This window comes from Phycodurus eques, chromosome 10 (assembly GCF_024500275.1).
Source record: "Phycodurus eques isolate BA_2022a chromosome 10, UOR_Pequ_1.1, whole genome shotgun sequence".
In the NCBI taxonomy this organism is placed as follows: Eukaryota; Metazoa; Chordata; class Actinopteri; order Syngnathiformes; family Syngnathidae; genus Phycodurus; species Phycodurus eques.
In genome coordinates, this window is record NC_084534.1 from 13,145,679 (window position 1) to 13,167,615 (window position 21,937).

Sequence of the window (21,937 nt, forward strand, 5' to 3'; positions counted from 1 at the left end):
ATGTTTACATAATGATTTATTACTACCCTACCACCATTTTAGGGCTTTTTTGTTAAACAGTTAATGCATTGCAAATCACAAATTATGGAACTACAAACTGCCAAAAGGGGCTCCAGGCTTTTTCACAGATCATTTTATTGTATTACTGTCTGCTCATACTGACAGTTTTAACAAAAATTACAAAGAGTGATTTTTGTTTTTTTCCATTCTCCCCCGTTGAGTAGTGTAAATAGCAAAACGTAAAAACGACAATATAGTCAAGTGTCAATGCTTTGATTGTTGTCATAGTTAAAGTGAACGTTATCTGTTGTACAACCAGGTAATTAATGATACACAGGTTTCAGTTCCTTGGGAGACTCGCGATACTTAGCCATGGGGAATGCAGTTATTTATACCTATTGCAAGGATAGTGTGGGGTGTTCATACCGGTGGTCATAACAGTGAGGAAATAATTTGTTGCTGGTGACAACTTGAGGATTTTTGAAATCGCATCATGAGACAGAATCATATATTGGTGTTCTCTGTGTAACAATAAAGAAAATCAAGAATAATATCAGCCCCTACAGAAAAGGGGCACTTGTGGAACTGGAAGGTTTGAAAACTTTGTTTCAAGTTTCTCACATTGCTACAGAAGAGACCTCATACCAGGTGGCGATTCATCCACGTTTGTTCACAACCAACTTCACTTACGTTTTACTCCTTCTGCTTTCTGTCTTCTCTTGTTCCTCATTCTCCTCTGCCAATCATCTGCCTCTTCAATCGTACTGGAAAACAACCTGTTTGTCTCACACCTTTCCTCCTGGATGACCCCAGTGATTGCAGGGTGAAATTATGGAACTATGTGCCTGGCTTGACCCCGTGTCTTCCTCGCCGGGTCCTCGCCATCAAGGGCCGAGCCACCAGCCTCCCATGATTACCACCTTTCCTCCTCCCTCCGGTACTTTCTTTTCCTTTCCTTTTCCTGTCCTAACACTTTTCTGTTTCCTTCCTTTTTCTGCTCTCTTGCCATCATGCAAGAGATTTATGCCGCTTCATAAGTAACAATTTATGAATTTGCACATTGGAATTCTTTCAGGCATTATACTAATTGCTATTATCAGCCCATATTTCCTCGCGAAATTATTTAGAATGATTATCATTCATCTACAGACATTGCAGTCACTTTGACTTGAAAGCAAATTTCAATTCACAACCATGGAGAGAGCCCTGGATTAAAAAACAAATGGAGATTTGATGAGGACTCGTACAGCTGTCTCGTCTGACAACTGTAACAGAAATAAGAACATACAACTGTAGTGCACCTATGACCCTCTGGTCCTCAGCCACTCCCCTGCCCCGCCTCAAGGCCTGTCGCGGATACCGTGAGAAAACTTATCAAGACTTGAATACGAAGGGAAAATTTGGCCTAAATTCCACCACGCACTAACTTCATTGTGAGCAGACGGGGCCACCAGGTACATAGTGTCAACCTAACTCAAGGGAGACAAAGACAAACCTGTGACGCTGAATAACAAAAGAAGAACCAGCTACATTATTTTGGCCAATTCCCTTTGTGTTTTGTGCTGTCATTTTAAAACCTGTTCGGAGCAGCGCTCACACTTGAACATAAGTGACCCAAGCCACAAGCAGGCAAACTACATCTTCACGCTGTCTCAAACTGCTTGTTTGGTGCACACCTGAGTTCAGATGATAGCGTTTGTTTTAACCCAACCAAACTTGGCAATTGTGAACATAGCCAGCCAAATCAGCGCACATGTATTTGATCAAGTGGCTGATAATTCACAAAGAGAATACGAAAAGTTGACAGTGGTGCACAAGCAACTTTATCAGTCATCGGTTTGAGAGTACGGTACCTTTGGAAAAGTGGGAACAAAAAGCGGAGGCGCATGTGTGTGCGCGTCTACAGAGACCTCACTGATGTGTTATTTCTCTCTTGTGCTTTCCTGACTTCCCTTTTCTGAAAATACCTCCAAATCCCTCTCCCTCTCCAACTGTGCCTGTTTGCAGTGACAAGACGGTGAAGCTGTGGATGGCAAAAGTGTGGAGGAAGAGGTGACGATCCAAATGATGGCGGTTGAGCATTTTTTCGTGTGGATTCAGTTGTGGTCTCTGACCTCACTTCCATGCCCAAGGCAATTCCACTTTTATTTGTTACTGTGAAAAACGGAACATTGCCTTGAAAGGCATAATAAACAATTGTTTCTTTCTTTTTTTTTTTTTTTTTTTTTTTTAAATTTATTTATATATATTTTTTGAAAGTGCCATTTGCTGTGATGCTACTTGGACAAGGCAAATGCATCTTGCAGACACATCTGGCAGGACGATTTCTCTCATCACAACAAAATGATGAAGAAGAGTGTCCTGCTGTTTCCCCTTTTTTTTGAGGGCGGTGAAAAGCAGAGTACTTACGGAACATTTGTGTAAACACCTTCAATATCTCCTTGAAGGAATTCTGTATTTTTTTTTTTACATCAATCATTGAACAATCATCTTTCATGACCATCATCGTCATTTTTATTCAGCTGTTACACAACGAGACATCTCATGTTGTACCCCAGGTTTTCCCTTAAGTTGTCACTGAATTTCTGTGGTGATCAACAAGGAGTCTTTAATGTTCATTTTCCCTACCTCATTTGTTTTGGACTGAGCATTCCACATGGGCGAGAACATGTTTATGGGTCTCTCTGCACAAAAACCTGGTGCTGCATTTGTCTGGCGCTTTATGTCTGTAAATGTGTCCTCTGTTGGTTCAGGCTGTCTCGCTGCTTACCTTGCAAACAGGAAAACACACATCCAGTAGCTCAAGCGAGGTGATACTGGCCCTGGAGGAGCTCACTAGACTTCATTATCTTGTGCAAAAAGTCCTGACGACAGCAGAAATACCAAACACCCCCTGCAGACTACAGTGCTTTCATTAAGGGCAAGATCGGTCCCATCTCATACAGTATGTGGCCCCCTACATGCCTTTTTAACTCTCTATGTGAAGGGTAACTGAAGCCCCCAACAATCTTTCTTCATTACAGAGAATGTCCTGTAATTGACGCGGGTCCAGTCATGCCAAATAAGCCAACATACATGGAACAGTCAAACTACTGTAGCATTTAAACAGCAAATTTGACTGGACTGAGATGATGTGGGCATGCTCCCGAGTAGGCTGAGAAGGAGACTACAGTGGAACCTCAAACTCAAGCTGCGGTAAAATGTAAAACCAAACATTTATCAGAACTTGAAGCACTTGAACTTTAATGATGAAGGTGCCTCATGTTTCGTCATTCTTTAGTTACTGCTACATAAGTGAAAAACAAAGAGTACCACTACTAAACAGAAATAAAAACATTCCTCATGTATTGTTTGGCCGGCAACTGGCTAGCACATCTGCCTCACAGTTCTGAGGACCGGGGTTCAAATCCTGGCCCCGCTTGTGTGGAGTTTGCACCTTCTCCCCGTGCCTGGGTGGGTTTTCTCCGGGCACTGCGGTTTCCTGCCACATCCCAAAAACATGCATGGTAGTTTGATTGAAGACTCTAAATTGCCCTTAGGTGTGAACGTGAGTGCGAATGTTTGTTGGTTTCTATGTGTCCCCTTGCGATTGGCTGGCGACCGGTTCAGGGTGTACCCTGCCCCGAAGATAGCTGGGATAGACTCTAGCAGCACACGCGACCCAAGTGAGGATAAGCGGTAAACGTGATGGATTCATTGTTTGGAATTCACTATATTAAATATAATCCCTGACTGGAAATTCAATTTACGCTCAATGGTCTACTGACCCTCCGTTTCCAAAATCCTTACAGATTGAGACCTAATAACCCCCCCATACACTGTATTGCAATAAGTAGCAAGAAAGCCATCAAAGCCAAAGAAAAAGCAAAATATATATCTAAATTTTTTTGTTTCTTGCTGAACTGAACTGTTGTGCAATGTTTTTATGTTTTGCATGGTGTCATTTCCCTGTTGTTGGTCCCATTTTTTGGAATAAGTGCCGGTTAAGAGAAAAAAGGCAACAAAAAGCGAAAACGCACCCAGTCTTAATCCTTTGACGGCTTCTGAGCCAAGGTCTAGCTAATTTCTCATGTGACGTCATACAAGAAACTGTACTGAACTTGGGTGACTTTAGCAGTGGCGGCTGGTCAATAAGTGCGCTAGGGGCACCGTCCTACCGATTAGCTGAGTCACTACCTTGAAAAAGGGAAAAAAGTTAATCAAAATGAAATGTTACAATAAAATTACAAATTATATGTATGTAGTTTTAGTTGAGCCGCATAAATTCTCTACTGTTAATGAAGAGTAGACCCGATTTGTTTATTGCGGCTCTCTCATTCGATGACAATTTCTGGAGAGGACAAGTGAGGATGTCGCATTCCAGCGCCCGTTTTAACGTTTAACAGGTTTAAAAAGAAATTCCACTCTCCATTTGTCGTTCGTATTATTCAACGTCACTTCTGGTCTCCGGGCCCTCCTCCCGCCTCTTTCGACGTTTTCATTTGGCCATTGTGGAGACGAGTAGAGCTACGTGCAGAGTTTGAAAAAAATGGCGGCAGAGACCTTGAGTAAACTCAGTGAAGACTCTTGTGTGTTGAGGTTAATTAAGGGACTACTTGGGGGTATATTGGACAATGTGTGTGTGTGCATATATATACTGTACAAACATTGTTGTCTGATGTATTCCAAATGAGGGCATTCTATTTCAGAGGTTCCACTGTACTTGATGCTGGTAATCTAGGGAGAGCATGACCAATTTAGCATATTTCACTTCCTGCATGTAACGCTGTCCTAATCGCTGTTTGTCAGATAGCGTTACATGTTTCATGATGTAGTGTGTTAACTTGAAAAACCAAGAGGCTAACGGAGGGTATATGATATCAGAGGTTGAATTGAGTTTGTCCAAGTAGTTGAGCTTCCCTCCTGTGCTCATGTATCCTGGTAGTCCTCACACTGAAGGCTTCACCCATTTTCCCGGCTACTGAAAGTCTGTGTGAAGCCAATTTAATTAGCGCTCTCACATTTCTCCTGGCTCCTCTGCAGAAGAGACTTTCTGGGGGAAAGCAGGTCACCACTGAGAGGGATTTTGAAATCTCCCTCCACCCACCTTTTACTGCTCCATTCAACGACGGGAAGACATATCCTGTTTCGAAGCAAACGGTCATAATGTCCACTGGCTTTTCTCATTTTTTGGCTCGCCCGATAGGTCTGATAGTCTTTCTTGCATGTATCTTCAAACATTATTTTTTTCCCCCCCTTGTCATCCAAATTCAGAAAATGTTGACATGAAGCTTTTTCATCTGGGACTCATAAGTCAAACCCCCCAGAACCCCCAACTCCTGTCCCCTGCACATGACGAGTCCTTTAAAATGATGAAAGGATGTCGAAAAGGTGGTGCTTGTGTTCCACTGAATTTCGGCAGTACACACTGCTACCAGGAGTCAGATGCTGCTGACACACTCCAAAAGCAATGATGTTTTTTGTTTTTTTTTAATGCAAAAATGTGGACCAACAAGACTTATTGGGGTGGTCTCGGTTTCTATATTTTTGCCATGATGAGAAACTCAGGTACAGATTGAAGGATCATTTTAGATGGTATTGAACTCATCACTTGACGTGATTTTTGGGTCACATTTTTCAAATGCCTTGTTTGTGAAAAAGGGTACTATTAGTGTATCACCCTATTCATATTCTACATTTATTGTGTATGTATTTTCTGTAAATAGGTTTACTTTGCTGGAAAAATCTTAATTGAGGTTTTTAAAATCTGGCCCAAATATGTAAATCGGAGAGTTTGCGTTTGGGGAAAAAAACGTATTAAGGTAAAAAAAAAAAAAAAAAAAAAAAGGATTTTACTATTGGTACACTCGTTCAAATTGCTCTTATTTTATTTCAACTCAAGGGCACGCCACTGGACCCTTTATTGTATTTTAGTCTGTGCCAATTAGCCAAAAAAAACAAAACAGTTTGCTACCTTTTATGTTTCTAGGTCATAACTGGTGAGGATAGGATCTCACTGTGAGATCCCCTGCTTATACATACAATGTTCATGGTGCTAACTGAATGATAGCACATCTGTGAAGATTGCAGTTCATCCCATTAAGAGTTATCAGCCTCAGTGCTTAAGACCTACATCAATTTCATATCCAATTTGCCAAAGGATCACACTGTTTATTGAAATGTCACTTCCCACCTAGATGATCATTTCATCTGGCCATCATTATCTTCAAAGTTGTCCCTAGTTCTAAAGAAGAGTCCGTCCAATTACAAGGCTTGATGCTGTGTAAATAGTCATGCCATAACTTTTCAGGGTAACAACCTGACTTCACTTTCTTCAGACAGCCTCTTCATATTCACTGCTACGGAAGAGTATTAAGCCCTCACAGGCAATGTGTAGAGAATAAAGCTATGGGAATTTAAGGGAAAAGGTCTTAATTAAAGTGGGTACGGAAAGTATTCAGACCCCCTTAAATTTTTCACTCTTTGTTAGATTGCAGCCATTTGTTAAAATAATTTAAGTTAATTTTTTCCCTCAATGTACACACAGCACCCCATATTTGTTGACATTTTCGCAGATGTATTAAAAAAGAAAAACTGCAATGAACTTCAATGATTTAAGCAAATGGCTGCAATATAACAGAGTGAAAAATTTAAGGGGGTCTGAATACTTTCCGTACCCACTGTATATTTTGGTAATTTTAATAGAATAATAAGCATAAACGTATGTTATGTTTTTTCCAGTCATCTGACAGTGTTTTTAAATAATACTGAGTGACATTACCCGAAAAATTACAATTTAAAAGTAATTACCACTTTTAAAAAAATCCGTTATAGTCATATTATGACACAATGCTCGCAAATTACAACTATTCAGGTAACCCATAAAATATAATAATACTGTAGTAAAAACTATAATCTCGTCAGATCACAAATTTTGCTTAAAAATGCACCTTTTTAGTCATCATAGTCCAACATGACAATCTTATTTACGTAAGATAACTTTTATAATAGAAGCGTACTGTCATCAGTCTTCTACTCTGTTATTGTCATATCAAGACTTGTTGCTGTCGTCTTACTAATTTATGTTCATCATTTTACAATTTGTTTTTGTTTGCATGAGTGGCCCTAATACTCATTCATTCGCTGAAAGTTAGGACTTCCATGCTCTTTGGATAGTAGACACTACTGGGAATAGGCCAGATATGTACTGTATGAAATGTAGTCTTGACTGGGCGTTCTAAATACGACACTGGAATCTTACTGCAAACACGCCTTTTTAGATCTTCAGTAGGTTTAACAGACAATTCTATTAATAGTATCTGTGAAATGTGCAGGCATGTTAAGATACTTCTGTCTGCCCAGTCCTTTTGTAAATGTTGAGAGAGCAGCATGCTGACCTTTATTGACGCAAGTCTTCCACTGGAACCTTTATTTCATTTCATTTTGAATTAAAAAAAACAAAACAAAAAAAAGAAGTTATTAGCAGACTTAACAGTAAAAATGCTCTTATGACGTGTTACTGTCCTTAATGTACAATTGAGCCTCCAACCAGCTGGAGGCGCTATGCAGTCAAACAATTAAAAAGAAAGAAAGAAATAAGAACTTTGTACCAAACCTCAAAACAGTTTGAACAGCTAACATAAAAAAAGTACCATAAACGAAGAAAAACTGAGTTGTCGCTAAATTTGAATTGGTTACACGGTGGCTTTTCAGAGTTCTTTCTGTGATTTTGCCCTAAACCCTGTCAGAATCAAGCAACCCATTACAAGTGATTCGCTCGTGAGCAATTAGCACTTCACACCCAGCCCGACCATTGTGTGACTGTCAAGAAATAGAAGCTTGGTACCTCGACTTGAGCCTTGTGCCTCAGCCAGCGGGCCTTACACAATCACAATGTCTGTGTAGCAGAAACATGGTCCTACAAATTCAGTTTTAAGTCTGCCGATGTCTCCGCTCACTCGATCGTTAACGGCTGAGAAGTCTTTTCATCATCCGGGCCGACGGGACGGGATCGTACTCGCACACAGACTAGAGGGCTGCTTACTTCTTTGCTGCTAGCCGCCAGCTCTCAGTCACACATCTCTTCTAATAATACATGTTGCAATGTCTGTGAAAACAATACTTGATGCGACATGAAAGCAGGGTAAAAGGTCATTTGTGCCTTTTATTGCACAAACTACTCATTCTTAAATGAGTAAAAATGTGTGTGCCGTTTTTGTTGTTGTTATGAGAATATGCATGTGACCAAGCCATGTACAAACGGGTTTTAGTGTATATAATGTAAATACATATTTAATGACAAATACAATGTTCGCTGAACAGAATAAATGTGTTAAAAAAACATGCTTGGCGGAAGTGTTTTCAGATTTTGGATGTTATTTTGGTGTATGCAATAGTCTAACCTAAGAATGACAGGTGTAAAAAGTAATTGTGGTGAGGAGAACGGCATTTCTGTCATTGCTGTGCCAAACCCTCGATCACCTCCAGTTCATCTTTGTAGTTTTATGTTGCAGCCTTATTCCCAAATAGATTAGTTTTTTTCCTAAAAATTCTACAAACAACACCCTGTAATGGCAGCATGAAAAGGTTTAAAATAAATGTACATATATTATATATGTCATGTACATAAATATTCACAGCTTTTGCACAGCTGAGGTGAGAAGAGTACTTTAGAGTAATAGTACTCTTCGTACTATTACTTATTATTACTTTTACTTATTACTAGTACTTAGTAATAGTAATAATAATAGTAATAATAGTGTCTCCAAAGTGTTCTCTGTCAATTGACTGTCTGTTGTCGTACTAGAGCGGCTCCAACTACCGGAGACAAATTCCTTGTGTGTTTTTGGACATACTTGGCAAATAAAGATGATTCTGATTCTGATAATGTAACTCCGGTAAAAGTAAAAAGATGTCCTCCAAAAGATTGGATGATTGGTGTGGTGAATGTGCGCCCCGCCCCGGCTTTGCGTGTTTATTTTCACAACTAAGTGAATTTGAATTCGGAAATCAATTACCATGGGTTGCAAGGCATCATTTTCTTTTTGAGGTTAGTAGTGAATGTCCATATTCAGTATCCGTAGCACTCCTTCACTTTGTCCGTATTGTCAGCCTGCATTTGTCAGGGAATGGCTTTAAATAGAACTAGAAATGCACCCAGTGGAGCACAGACCTTCACTAAGGTGGAGAGATTGTGGTCTTCTGTATACTTCTTCTTCTCATGTTCGCTCAACACTCCTTGTGGAGGCCGGTCCTGTTCTTTTGGAATTAATCCTTTGATTCTAAACTGTGACATCATGCATTATGGAGAATTTCAAAGGCACACTTGCACCAAACTTAAATTTGTTTGTCCTCTGGGTAGTTGACTTCAGATTTTCTTCACTGATGATTTGATTAGACCCAATGCATGCAATTAAAAACAATAAATGAGCTGACATAGTTGAACATAAAAGAAAAATAACAGATGGACACATGGTTAGATTTTTATTTCACCTGAAGGCTTTTCTGTCTGCGTCAAGATTCTCTCAGAAGAAACACATGCATCTTCATTCCCTTTGCGAACGCATGATCATTAACTCGTGCGGGGCAACACTTGCCACAGTCGCGGCGGGACACACAAATGTTGTGATGTATGATGGCCATTAATGCCTCAGAGGAGGCGAAAACCATTTGAAGATGCCAGTCACAAACAAATATCCATACACAGCACAGTCGTCACATCCTTCCTAGAAGGGCGTGTTCCATCTGCTCGCCCCACATAAAAAAAATAAAATAAAGAAAATGAACTCCAGGAATTTGATGCCAGTATCTTCTTCAGTTTGATTACATTGCAACATTTCAGTCAAGTCTCCTCTTGCTTGCCGATCCATTGATTTCTGTCCTTGTGGGCCATCAATCACGCTGCAACTTAAGGAGTAAATTCAGGCAAATACCTGGAGTGAATATTAAAGCCCTTACAGTAACTGCTTGTGTGTGTGTAAACATTAATAAGAAGTGGTTATCACTGGAAATGAAAGTTCTCACTTGCTCATCCATCACTCTGTAGCAGACATGCGCCCCTCAAACGGAGGTGACACAGTGGCTCCCCACAGTTTGACAAACTGCAGCCTTCGAAGCCGCCCTGCTGTGAGACTCCCGCAACAAGACGCTTTGGACCCTAAAGTAATTAGCAGGTCCCCTCGAAATCTTGGTTTACACTCATCAAAGAGTCTTTTCTTCGTTTGAACTCCCAACAGGCCAAAAGAGACCGATCGACGGTGGGATGCAAATACAGCAACAAACTATTTGCTTAATATCCTAACGTGCGTGAAAGGCGCCACACGCAGGCGTCGAGAGGAACTGTAAAGCCGACCGGGCGGACTCTCATTTGATGTTTAACCAAGGAAAAATGTCTCTTAATATTTCACAAACACTGCAGAATTATTCCAAATGTATGCCTTGATGTCTGTCATTGCGTCAACTTTACAAATGCAGCTGTGAGATTTTGAGAATTGTTTGTCTTGATTTGAATCATAAGCAGTTGATTTGCCAAAACTAAAGTATAAACATTCCTTGTGCTTGACCTGTGAGTAAAGAGTGCCAAGTTGAGGTTATTTTATACTAATATATGATTTTAAAACTATTTTATCAAATTTGTAGACAAGATTCAAGCTGATGGGTGTGGTCTTCTCCGTCCCTCTTCAACACACCCCTGGGGTACTTAACCCTGGCGCCCGTGTGTTTTCGCGCTCGTGTTTTTCCTCTCCTCGTCTTGCTGGCAGCTCGCCCGGTGGGCCACCCCTCCCCGTTTTGCCCTTTCTTTGTTCGGGCGCACAGCTCGGTAACCGCGAAAGCCGGGATAGAACAGACTTGGCTTCCCAGCCTAATCGTGGGCCACCGCGAGGCAATCAGAGCAGCTACTACGAAGGTACCAGGTACGCTTCCAGCCAAGCGGGATTATTATTATTATTATTACCCTCAACTTTTGTCCTCACTCTCCCGTCCGCACTGGACGCAGTAAACGCTCACGTTTCCAACTTTAGTCCCAAAACAATGTTCTTTTTCCCTTTTCGTATGCCTATGTTCCTTCTGTTTACCATTATTAGTGTTATTTTCTTTCTTTAGTTAGACCTGTTATGTGTTCCCTGGATCCCTTGTAGATGTCATTAAATATACTATAAAATTCCACTCGGTTGTATTTTGTGTGTGTTATGAGTTTAAGTAAGCCTCTGTCATCTAGAACTCAAAATTTCATAAAGTGTAGCAACCTTCAGATTACAAGACTGATAAAAAGGTTTCTCGTCACTTTCCCTAAATGTTATCCATATAAACAGTCACATGGTGCCTCTTTACGAGACATAGTAGTTTGAGTTTAACAATTAAACTTACAATTAAGTAACTAACTTATTCATTTACTAAATTAATTACATTTTTATTTGACTAATATACGCTACAACTGTGTCCCACTGAGATATACTGACAATAAAAGGACCAGTAACTTGAGTGTTCCACAGACCAACAAAATAAACTGAATCACATTCTCAATGCTTGATAACAACTTCATGTTGTATCCATCTGAAAATTGTACGCCTAATGCTCCAATCTGATGTTAACATTTGATTAAATTTAAAATAGGAATGTTGTGTTAGTAGGATTATGCAATACCTAAACAGAACTAACCTTATAGTACATTTTGGTGCAGGTTGAATATTCAACTACTGGAGTTGACAACAACCCAATACTATGTGTGTATCTTCAGTTGTGGTACCTTTAGTTCTTGCTGTGATTATGTACAGTGGGTACAGAAAGTTTTCAGACACACTTACATTTTTCACTCTGTTATATTGCAGCCATTTCTTAAAATAATTTAAGTTCATATTTTTCCTCATTAATGTACACACAGCACCCCATATTGACAGAAAAATTAATTGTTGCATTTTTTGCTGATTTATTCAAAAAAGAAAAACTGAAATATCACACAGCCATAAGTATTCAGACCCTTTGCTTTGACACTCATATATTTAATATGTCCATTTCTTCTGATCATCCTTAAAATGGTTCTACACCTTCATTGGAGTCTAGCTGTGTTTGATTATACTGATTGGACTTGATTAGGAAAGCCACACAACTGTCTATATAAGACCTTACATCTCGCAGTGCATGTCAGAGCAAATGAGAATCATGAGGTCAAAGAACTGAGAGACAGAATTGTGGCTAGGCACAGACCTGGCCAAGGTTACAAAAAAAATTCTGCTGCACTTTACGTTCCTAACAGCACAGTAGCTTTCATAATCCTGAAATGGAAGACATTTGGTACTATCAGAACCCTTCCTAAAGCTGGCTGTCCGGCCAAACTGAGCAATCGGGGGAGAAGAGCCTTGGTGAGAGAGGTAAATATGAACCCAAAGATCCCTGTGGCTGAACTCCAGAGATCCAGTCGGGAGATGGGAGAAAGTTCTAGAAAGTTAACCATCACTGCAGTCGCGGCTTTATGGCAGAGTGGCCCGACGGAAGCCTCGCCTCAGTGCAAGCAAGACACATGAAAGCCCGCATGGAGTTTGCTAAAAAAACAGCTGAAGGACTCCAAGATGGTGAGAAATAAGCTTCTCTGGTCTGATGAGACCAAAATATTAACTGTTGGCTTGTGTGGAGAAAACCAGGTACTGATCATCACCTGTCCAATACAGTCCCAATAGTGAAGCACTCCTCCACCAAATTACCAACACTGCTCTAACCCGCCTCTGGTGCACAGTTGCGCCGCTTGCCATGCCGGATTTACGCCGTTCACGAAAATAGGGCCCTATATGTTTCAGCTTGCTGCTGCAATGTTTTTTTTTTTTTGCCTTTTTTTTTCTGGTAATAATTCAACTTTATTATCAGAGGAGGAGTAGTATTATTTTCTGCTCTTGTCACTGTGGCCCTCATAGTCCTTCACAGAGATATGTTTCATGTGCAGCTGTGGGATTTTCAATACAGTTCAAGAAAGCATGTAATCCCAGTAAAAACAACAATACCGCGATTATTAACAGAGTTCAATTGCCTTTCATGTCTATGAGAGGGAAGATGAGAGCACCTAAAAAAAGTGAAGTCTAACTATGAAAAAGAAAAAAAAGCCCAAAAGTGTGCTAATTGGCAGCGAACAAAGCAGCTTGAGGAGATGCATTGGGCTTGATGGATGATGAGCAACCAAGGCGAGTAATTCAGCGAAAAGCACCTTGTGGGGAAAAATGAGCAGTATACCTGAGGACTGCGGATATTCTGTTTTAAATAATGGATGATGCAGAAGGCAGCATTGCTGATGTGCCAATTAGGGGGGTAAATGAGAACATACTTCACATTTACTGCCATAAGAGAGAGGGTAAACAAAGCCAAATGATGAACAATTTTTTCATGGTACTGTATAACCTTGACTGAAAATATATCCCAAAAACAACCTTAATGGTCCATGGCTTGACACTATAAATCATTTTATTCAACTTGTAAATGCCGTGAGATGCTGTGAGTAAAGCAAACCATTCAGGGACTGTAAATGACCGCCAAGGAGGATTTTAATGATGAGGAGTATCTTTAACGTCTGCAAAAATATTCCCATTGTCATATTGTGAGCATCTGCATGTCTATGGGAGAGAGCTAAGGACTATTAACGAGGCTGGTCTAGTCCCACTTTGTTTCCAGGTTTCCACACCACGCACATACTGTAAACACACACACGCACGCTCATGATTAGATTAATTTCTTTGTCGTAACAATGATTCTTGGAAAGTCAGTTTATTTTCCTTTTAAATGTTGCCACACACAAAGAGTACAAGCATTTGTGGGACAAGCGGCACAACAAAGTAGGTGTGGTGTATCAATGTAAAATGTGCCAAATCTTCACAGCCAGTGCCAAACTGCTTATTACAATTACACACTCCTGTTCAAATGTCAGACTATTTGTGATATGAAAAAATGAGACCAAATTGATTAGTGCAGTGTAACCTTTTTGTTTTGTTTTTTGTTTTTGTCCTGTTCGGCTGTTAGGTCAAGCAGAATGGAGGATGTGTATCCTTTTTATGCCAGAACAGTTTTACTGTGTCACAGTGGAGTTGTTAAGCTCCCGCTGTGGTTTCGTAGTATTGTAATTGATATTTATTGAGAATCAGAGTCGATCCGTCGAACAGAACAAAGTTTTGAGAGGGGAGGGAGAAACGAAGACAAAAGACAAAGCAAAAGACAAAGTAAACAAGATGAGAAAAGTAAATCATTACATATCTTGAACAATGAAACATTAGATATGAGTGTTGTATGGGGCAGTAGTGCTAAACCCTGTGACGGAAGGACAGGACAAGATAGGACAGGAGAAGAAGCATGTAGGACAAGGGTCGTGAACCCCGCTGTACAACTGAAGTGTGGTGGGATTAATTATTTAAATTATAAAAGTCTATAGTACGAGAGTGTGAGTGAGGGGATACCCAAGCAATTCGCATGTTCGTGAGTTATTTGTCACAATAAGTGAGTGGCCCCACACCCAGTGAAAGAGTCCCATGGGTGTGTGCCTGCGGACACGTAAGTGAATTGACAGCGTTTCGCATGCACAATGACTGACAGAAGTGTCCTGTAATTGCTGTGCCTGCACCACGGTGGGTAACCCACCCATTCAATTGAGAGGCGGGATCAGGCCCAGCCCGAGGGCGGGAGGTTGTCCCTTGTTTGTTGGAAAGGAGGGCGGATAGGGAACGATAAGGCGGAAGGGAGGGGGGGAGGGGGGGGGGGGTGCATGACAGGGGAGCCCCAACAGCAAGCAGTCATTCAATATTTCTGATCACTTTGTCTTCGTTGGTTCTTTTCCCGTCTGTGTCGTCTTCTTCCATGGCAGAAAGTTGTAGGAGACCAGTGCAGTGAGCAGGTATGTGCCCATGCCGGTGTATCCTCCCAGTACCAAACACAGTGGCTGCACCAACACAAACAGACAGAAGACGTTCATGGACGCCCGGTCATCCAGCTCTAGCCGATCCGACTTGGTGGCGTTCAAAACTGCAAAAAAGTACATAAGGGCCACCCCCGGGTAGAGAGCCAGCTCCACCATGGCTCTAAGGACAGGACACCTGGTAAGGAAATCTCTCGGGACTTAACATACCAACATAGAAATGTAGAAGTTAAATGAAACACTCACCAGTAAAATATTCCTATTCACTCAGAGAAAAACCTGTGAAGTGTGAAGGCGGATAAGAAAGCAGACTTGGACCTTTGAGCCGTTATCCGATCACAACAGCAGTCCATCAAACATTACCCACCTTCCGTCTTATTTTCTCTATGAGCCCACTTCATATGTGTTACCTTCAAATTACTCCGGGATATTAAAAGCTATCCCAGCTTTTTTGGAACTTGTTGCAGGCATCAAATTCAAAATGAGTGAATATTTGCCCCCCACAAAAAAAAATAATTACTTTTTATACAACGTCCCATCTTTATTGGAATTGGGCTTTGTATACTATATACTGTTACAGTTTTTCTCAATTGCTAAGACATTTCTCTTGAAACCATTCATCTTTTTCTCTAAAGCAAAGCAAAGCAAATTTATTTATACAGCGCATTTCATACACAAGGTAACTCAATGTGCTTTACATGATTAAAAGCATTTAAAAACAAAGAATAAACAGCTTATAAACATTTAAAACAAAAAGTAAAATAAAATAAAAATACCATTAAAACAGCGCAGTGCAAGAAATATCATTTAAAAGTGGAAATGCTCTGAAAAGCATGGGGAAAAAGAAGAGTTTTTAACCTGGATTTAAAAACATGCACACTTGGGGCTGATGTCACTTCTGTTGGCAACATATTCCATTTGTGTGCAGCATAATAGCTAAATGCTCCTTCACCATGTTTGCTTTGGACTCTGTGCTCCACTATTTGACCGGAGTCTGTCGATCTCAGAGCCCTACTGGGTTTATATTCCATTAACATTTCATTCATGTATTCAGGACCTAAACCGTTTAGTGATTTATAGACCAGGACCAGAACTTTAAAATCTATTCTGAAGCTGACTAGAAGCCAGTGTAACGACTTTAGAATTGGAGTAATATGCTCTGACCTCTTTGTTCTGGTCAGAACCCGAGCTGCAGCATTCTGAATGACCTGCAGCTGTTTAACGCTCTTTTTAGGGAGTCCAGTCAGAAGACCATTACAATAGTCAAGTCTACTTGAGATAAACGCATGGCTGACCTTCTCCTGGTCTGCTTGACACATTCACTCTGGATATGTTCTTCAGATGGTAGAAGGCATTTTTAGTAATTGAGTCTGTGCTCAAACCGAATATTCAGTGCTAATTGAGTGTGTGCTCAAAACCGAATATTGCTGTCATATTACACCCAGAGCCAATCAAAATGAAAAACACCCCTGAACAGTCATTAAACACAACATAGAAAAATGAAAACACAATGCTCAGATGATAAAGCTTGTAGCGGACATGCTCCCCACAAACTGAGGTGATACAGTGACTCCCCCCCCACTTTGATAAACTGCATACTTCCAAGCGGCCCTGCTGTGAAACTGCCCCCAAGGAGACTCCTCGTGGGCCCTAAACTAATTAACATCTACTCTCGAAGTCTGAACTCCCAAGCATCAAAGGCCAGATGTTTCCACTGGACCACCTGGCTGTGAATAGGAACAATTGCTGGGACAAGGTGACACCCGCAAGCGTTGAGAGGAACTGCAATGTCGATCCGGGCAGACTCTCATTTGATGTTTAACCAAGGATAAATGTATGTTTTGATATTACACGAACGCTGCAGAATTATTCCAAATGTATGCCTTAATGTTTGTTTCAGTGTGTCAACTTTACAAACGCAGCTGTGAGATTTTGAGAATTGATTTGACTCCAAGCACCATGAAATGTGATTTGAATCATAAGCAGTTGATTTGCCAAAACTAAAGTAAAAACATATGTGCTTGACCTTTGAGTAAAGAGAGTACCAAGTTGAGGTTATTTTATATTAATATATGATTTTAAACCCATTTTATCAAATTTGTAGTCTATATTCAAGCCGATGGGTGTGGTCTTCTCCAGGTCGTCAATCCCACTTGCCCACGCCCCGCCTCTGGGGTATTTAACTCTTAACTCCTGCCTTCTGGCTCTCTTGTGGTTTTTTCCCCTCTGCTCTTGTCTTGCTGGCATGTAGTGTAAAAAGCAATGACCTGTTCTCTCTGAATCTTCAAACTATGGAGGACACTGAATCTTACTTCACTTAGGCTGCATTCACTGACACAAGAACATGGTCTACGAAAGTTGCCCATATTTCATCTAAAATACGTAATTGTTCCTTGTCTTATACTGTACCTCCTCCTCCACCATCTCTTACTCTTACTCTGCATCTCTGATTTTCTCTAGTCCTAGCAAAACTTCAAGAACTAGTGCTCACTGAACTGTCTTATATTGGTTTCTTTACATCATAAGCCACATGTGTGATTTAGAGTTGCTATGTTTGTGTTTAAACAGCTGTGCTTTAATTGAGTTTCACTTTTGCTACCTGTGGTTACCATATAACACAAGAGCATCAAAGTGCAAAATGTGTTTTTGTGGGTGGAAAGATGTTTGCAAGTTTTGTCTAACCAGGGGAAAAGTGCTTAACTGTGTGAGTGACCAATTCAACAAGTGAGTTCAGAGCACTGAGGATTTGGGTCTGACAACAGGGTTTTGTGTACTGTAATGCAGTATATTTCAGTAAATATGCAAGCAATCACAGTCTTGCTAGCTTTTTTAGGGATTTTACCAGCATATAATCAATTTGAATGCCAGTAGTGACTTAGAGGAGCCACTGACACAAACATCTCTGTGGGTTTCTAACCATTCCAAATTTGGTCAATTTGCCCAAAAAGCAGTTAATTTATAGGTGGGAATTGTTTTCACTTGCAGTTCAGCATCCTAACTCAACATCAGCGCAATAGATAAAGCTACTCTTCATGCTGCATCAGAAAAGTTAGAGAGGCGAGATTAATTTGTGATGAAGTTCAACTCTTCAGTGCTGAATCAAGACTTTCCTTAATATTTTTTTGCGCATCAGTTGCTGTTATTCTTCACTCATGCAACATCACACTGCTTAAATGTGCACTGCTGCAGCCTGAGGGAGCACTGGGCCCCCAGCCAGTCAATCAGCCACCTCTCCTTCCATAAATATTGCATGCATACTGTGCATGAGCGTGTTTCCCTTCTGTTTGCTTGCCAGTCACTGGGTAATCATTCAGAAAATGTTCCTCTTTCATGTTGGCCACCTCAGGAGACGTTTGATTCCGGATTAAACAACAGCACCACAGAGCGGGATTACACCCCGGGGGTGACGGGGAGGAATCGTGCGGCCCCATTGAAGGGAGATTTATCGAACCCCATGTTTCCCTCCACACCACCACCGAGGTTCTTTGTCAAGCAACGGGGTACACAAAAATACATAGCAATTTGTTCCAGGCAACTTCCAATGACAAGCCAGTGGCACTCGCCTTGGAGATGTACTTCATGAAGAGAAATTTACAGTAAGTATACAGCGAATATGAAAATGTTATATCTACCTGGATTTTGCCACGATTTAAGAAGTTTAATTGTCATACCAACACACATTTACAGTTCACATGACAAACCATTCAATTGACATTCAGACACATTTTTTTGGGAATGTGGGAGCAAGCTGCAGTACCCAGGCAAAAACCCACGCAAGCAGAGAGCGAATATCCAAACTCTACACCGTAGTACCGAGCTCAGAGTTGAACCTAGATCATCGGAAACGTTGAGGCTGGTATGTTAACCAGCATTACACCGTGCTGCTTGACAATAAAATAAAACAAAATAAAAACAAGAAAAAAATTCAATGATGTAATGCCATATGTGAGGCCCTCCTGTGTTGGGTTGGAGTCTATCTGCATGGTTCATCTTGACATACTCGCAAAAGCTCTTACTCTCAAAAGCATTCCAAATCTGTCAGATTGCAAGGACATCTCTTGTGCTCAGCCCCCATTCATGTCTCAATACACGTTTTCAATTGGACTTAGCTCAGAGGCTGTTCCAAAATGTTGAATTCTCTTCATCTTCACCTCTCTAGCAGACACCTGCAGGGGGATATTTGGAACTGCTTGTACTTCCCTTCAATGGAAGAATTTTCCATAGGTGTCAATGTGAATGATTGTGTCTTTGTCTCAGCCTCACATCAACTTCGTGCCTGGCGTACGCACGTTTGTGCAGCTTTTGTTGCTTTGGCGATACTTGGAGGTGATGCTGGGAAACTATTATTATAAAGCTGCACATCAGAGACACATGAACAATTAATACCCAGCAACATTTGATTTCAACAATGTAAAAGAGGAAAGGACTCAGAATTTAGCTGTCTTCCGCTTCACATCCACCTTAATGTCTGACACCTTGTTTTTTAGTTCAGCGTGTGCGCACTGTTCTGACTCCACAGCATTGACAAAAGAGGATTTTCTTGCGCACCTCCACTTCATTGAGCAACTTCACATTCAGAAAAAATATTTTTCTTCATTACCTTGCTCATTTTCCTTTTTTTTCTTGATCATGCAGAGATCGGGATCTCAGGCGCACGGTTCATTTAAATATGATTTGCATATTTAAATGGGGGCGTGGACAGGGAGGGGTCGGCTACTCCAACATGTGTGCTCATGTCCACGTTGATTGGGATGTACAAAGGAAATGTGCTTGGATTCATGCATACGCACAGATTCATACATCTGGATGTTTTTGCGCGTACGACGTTTTCTGGATTTGAGCGAACGCCATGTTTCACTAGGAAATCCACGCAAGTCTTTGTACATGAGGCCCCAGGAGTTTCTTTTGTCCAATGTTAGCTTTGGGAGACTTGGGTGCATAATCTAGCCAGACTATGAACTTCTTTCTTCTTACCCTAACTCATTTTAAGTCAAATATGATGATGGAGCTTGTTGCTGTCACTAAAAGTTGTTTGAGGTTCTTTCTTTACAGCTCACAAAAATGTTCTGTCATCAACTGTGTTTTCCCCCCTACTAATTCACCGTTTGTTATTTTGTACACCAGTGATTTATTTCCCCCCCCAGATAATTCCAAATGGTTATATTGGTTAGGGCTAATGTTTATGTAATGGCTGAGATAGATTTTCCATAATCTCTCAGCTTCAAAATTGCTTTTCACCCCCTCCCCATAGACAGCTCTCTGGTTTTCATGTGAGTTACACCTCTGACTCGTATAAACTCTTTGCTTTGGTCTGTCAGCCTGATTCTACATTTGAAAACAGCTGCTAATCTCTAAACACATTGATTTGTTGTAAAAGAGTTTTTGAACTCACTTTTAGATCTTTGTACGACTGCTGCTGTAAACATTATCCAAACTATTTTTAAAACAAGCAATGATGCTTAAAAACATGCATAAATATGAGAAATTTGAAGAGAAAGTCATATTCAATATCCTGTATATGAGCAATATAAATATCAGTCATAAAAATGTATGTATTTGACATCAGTGAATTCCAACCACTGTGCCAGCTCAGATGTGTCATGGAAAATTATCCAATCTTCATTATTAATTCATTCATTATTTCAATATATACGATATACTTTTGTGAAGTTTTTGTTTGGTGGTGTTCCCAGAGCTTTTTTCAACGTAAAATATGTGCCTTATAAAGGTTGGGAAACACTGTTCCACATCTGTAATTGAGTGAAATAAAACACTACTTTTGTTTTTGGAATGTTTTAGGGCAGTTTTTCTTGGAGAAGTAGAAGACATCTGAAATCCTTCCTGAGAGAGCTCATAGTTCATTGCAAGACAACTACACATTCCCTGACGGATGAGCCTCTTCGTTAACTCTATCTGCACCCACAAAATTAGGTTTGACGAACAATTACGTGCCTGACGTCAAATTATCCGCCTCTGAATGTGTGCCTCACACTGGTCAAAATACCTGCTTTCTTGATTGGTTTCTTGTATCTGTGCAACATTTCTAGAACTCTAAAAATCTTATGCACCCCAAATGTTACATTTGTTTTAGCATGTGGTTTAGGTAGTATACATAATTGGATTTACATGTTACAGCTGCTGACAAACATCTTTTAACATACTGTATTTTGCTTGACGGGACCTTCATCTGTTTTCAATTCTTGGAAAAAGACAATATTTTTGGACAGCATGACGCAAGAAAGCCTAAACACAGTAATTAGCGCTTACAAAGCAGCAGGAAAGAGGAAATAGGACAGAGATGGACGGAAGGGGGCATTTGAATCCCCTACGGTGTTATTAATGTCAGCAACAGCACAAAGCATTGACCACCTCCTGCGACATCCCAATTGGATAGAGCAAAAGCATTTAAAGGAGCATCATTTTGTTGATCTGTATGATCGACTACACAACCGAGCTGCATCTTCATGAGTCCCTTTGGGAATTGGCATCTGCATTTTGCTCTTCCGTTTCTTAGTACTAAGCTGCTGGTTGCTTTATCTACATTAAGTGTTTCATTCTGTATAGTTACTTGCAGTGTTTGTGGAATTGTTACTACGAAATATATCTGCCATTCTGAAGGTCTTTCTTTGGTCATTACTCCATTTTTTTTCTATCCTGCCCACCCACCACTTGAAACATCTGCAATAACGTGCACATCCGCATTAAACCCACCAAATATATGAATCAGAGGAAAAGGTGTGCATGAGTACTGTGTGTGCACCTCTTTGTGGCTTGTTCAGTGACAGGCGAGAAGATAAATTGTCATTGTGTGTGTGTGTGTGTGTGTGTGTTGCTGATGTTAAGCTGGAGGGCTGTGTGGGCAGAGACATCCTTTACTGGCATAAATTGATTTCCAGAATCCAGACAACTATGTCTGCTTTTTGCAGGAAAGAGCCATGTGCTTCTCTATCTATTTATGAGTGAAAACTGTGCAAAGCTGTGTGTGTGTGTATATACGTGTGTGTACATGTCAGCAAGAAAATAAGCTAGAGAAGCGAGACAAACTAGGGATATGTGGTCTCCGCTGCCATATTA

General features: G+C 40.6%; 1 protein-coding gene across 4 annotated transcripts in view; it reads left to right on the forward strand.

The window, feature by feature from the left end:
* kif21b (kinesin family member 21B) overlaps positions 1-11,138 on the forward strand; it is a 99,392-nt gene extending 88,254 nt beyond the window's left edge. For 3 of the 4 annotated variants that reach the window (XM_061689086.1, XM_061689088.1, XM_061689087.1), the window contains 2 exons: positions 814-937; positions 2,008-11,138. In XM_061689086.1, coding sequence (XP_061545070.1) covers positions 814-913 — 100 coding nt within the window. In that variant the 3' untranslated portion in view covers positions 914-937; positions 2,008-11,138. The remainder of the gene's footprint in view (positions 1-813; positions 938-2,007) is intronic. The other variant, XM_061689089.1, reaches the window with a different exon arrangement.
* Positions 11,139-21,937: the final 10,799 nt, after the last annotated feature.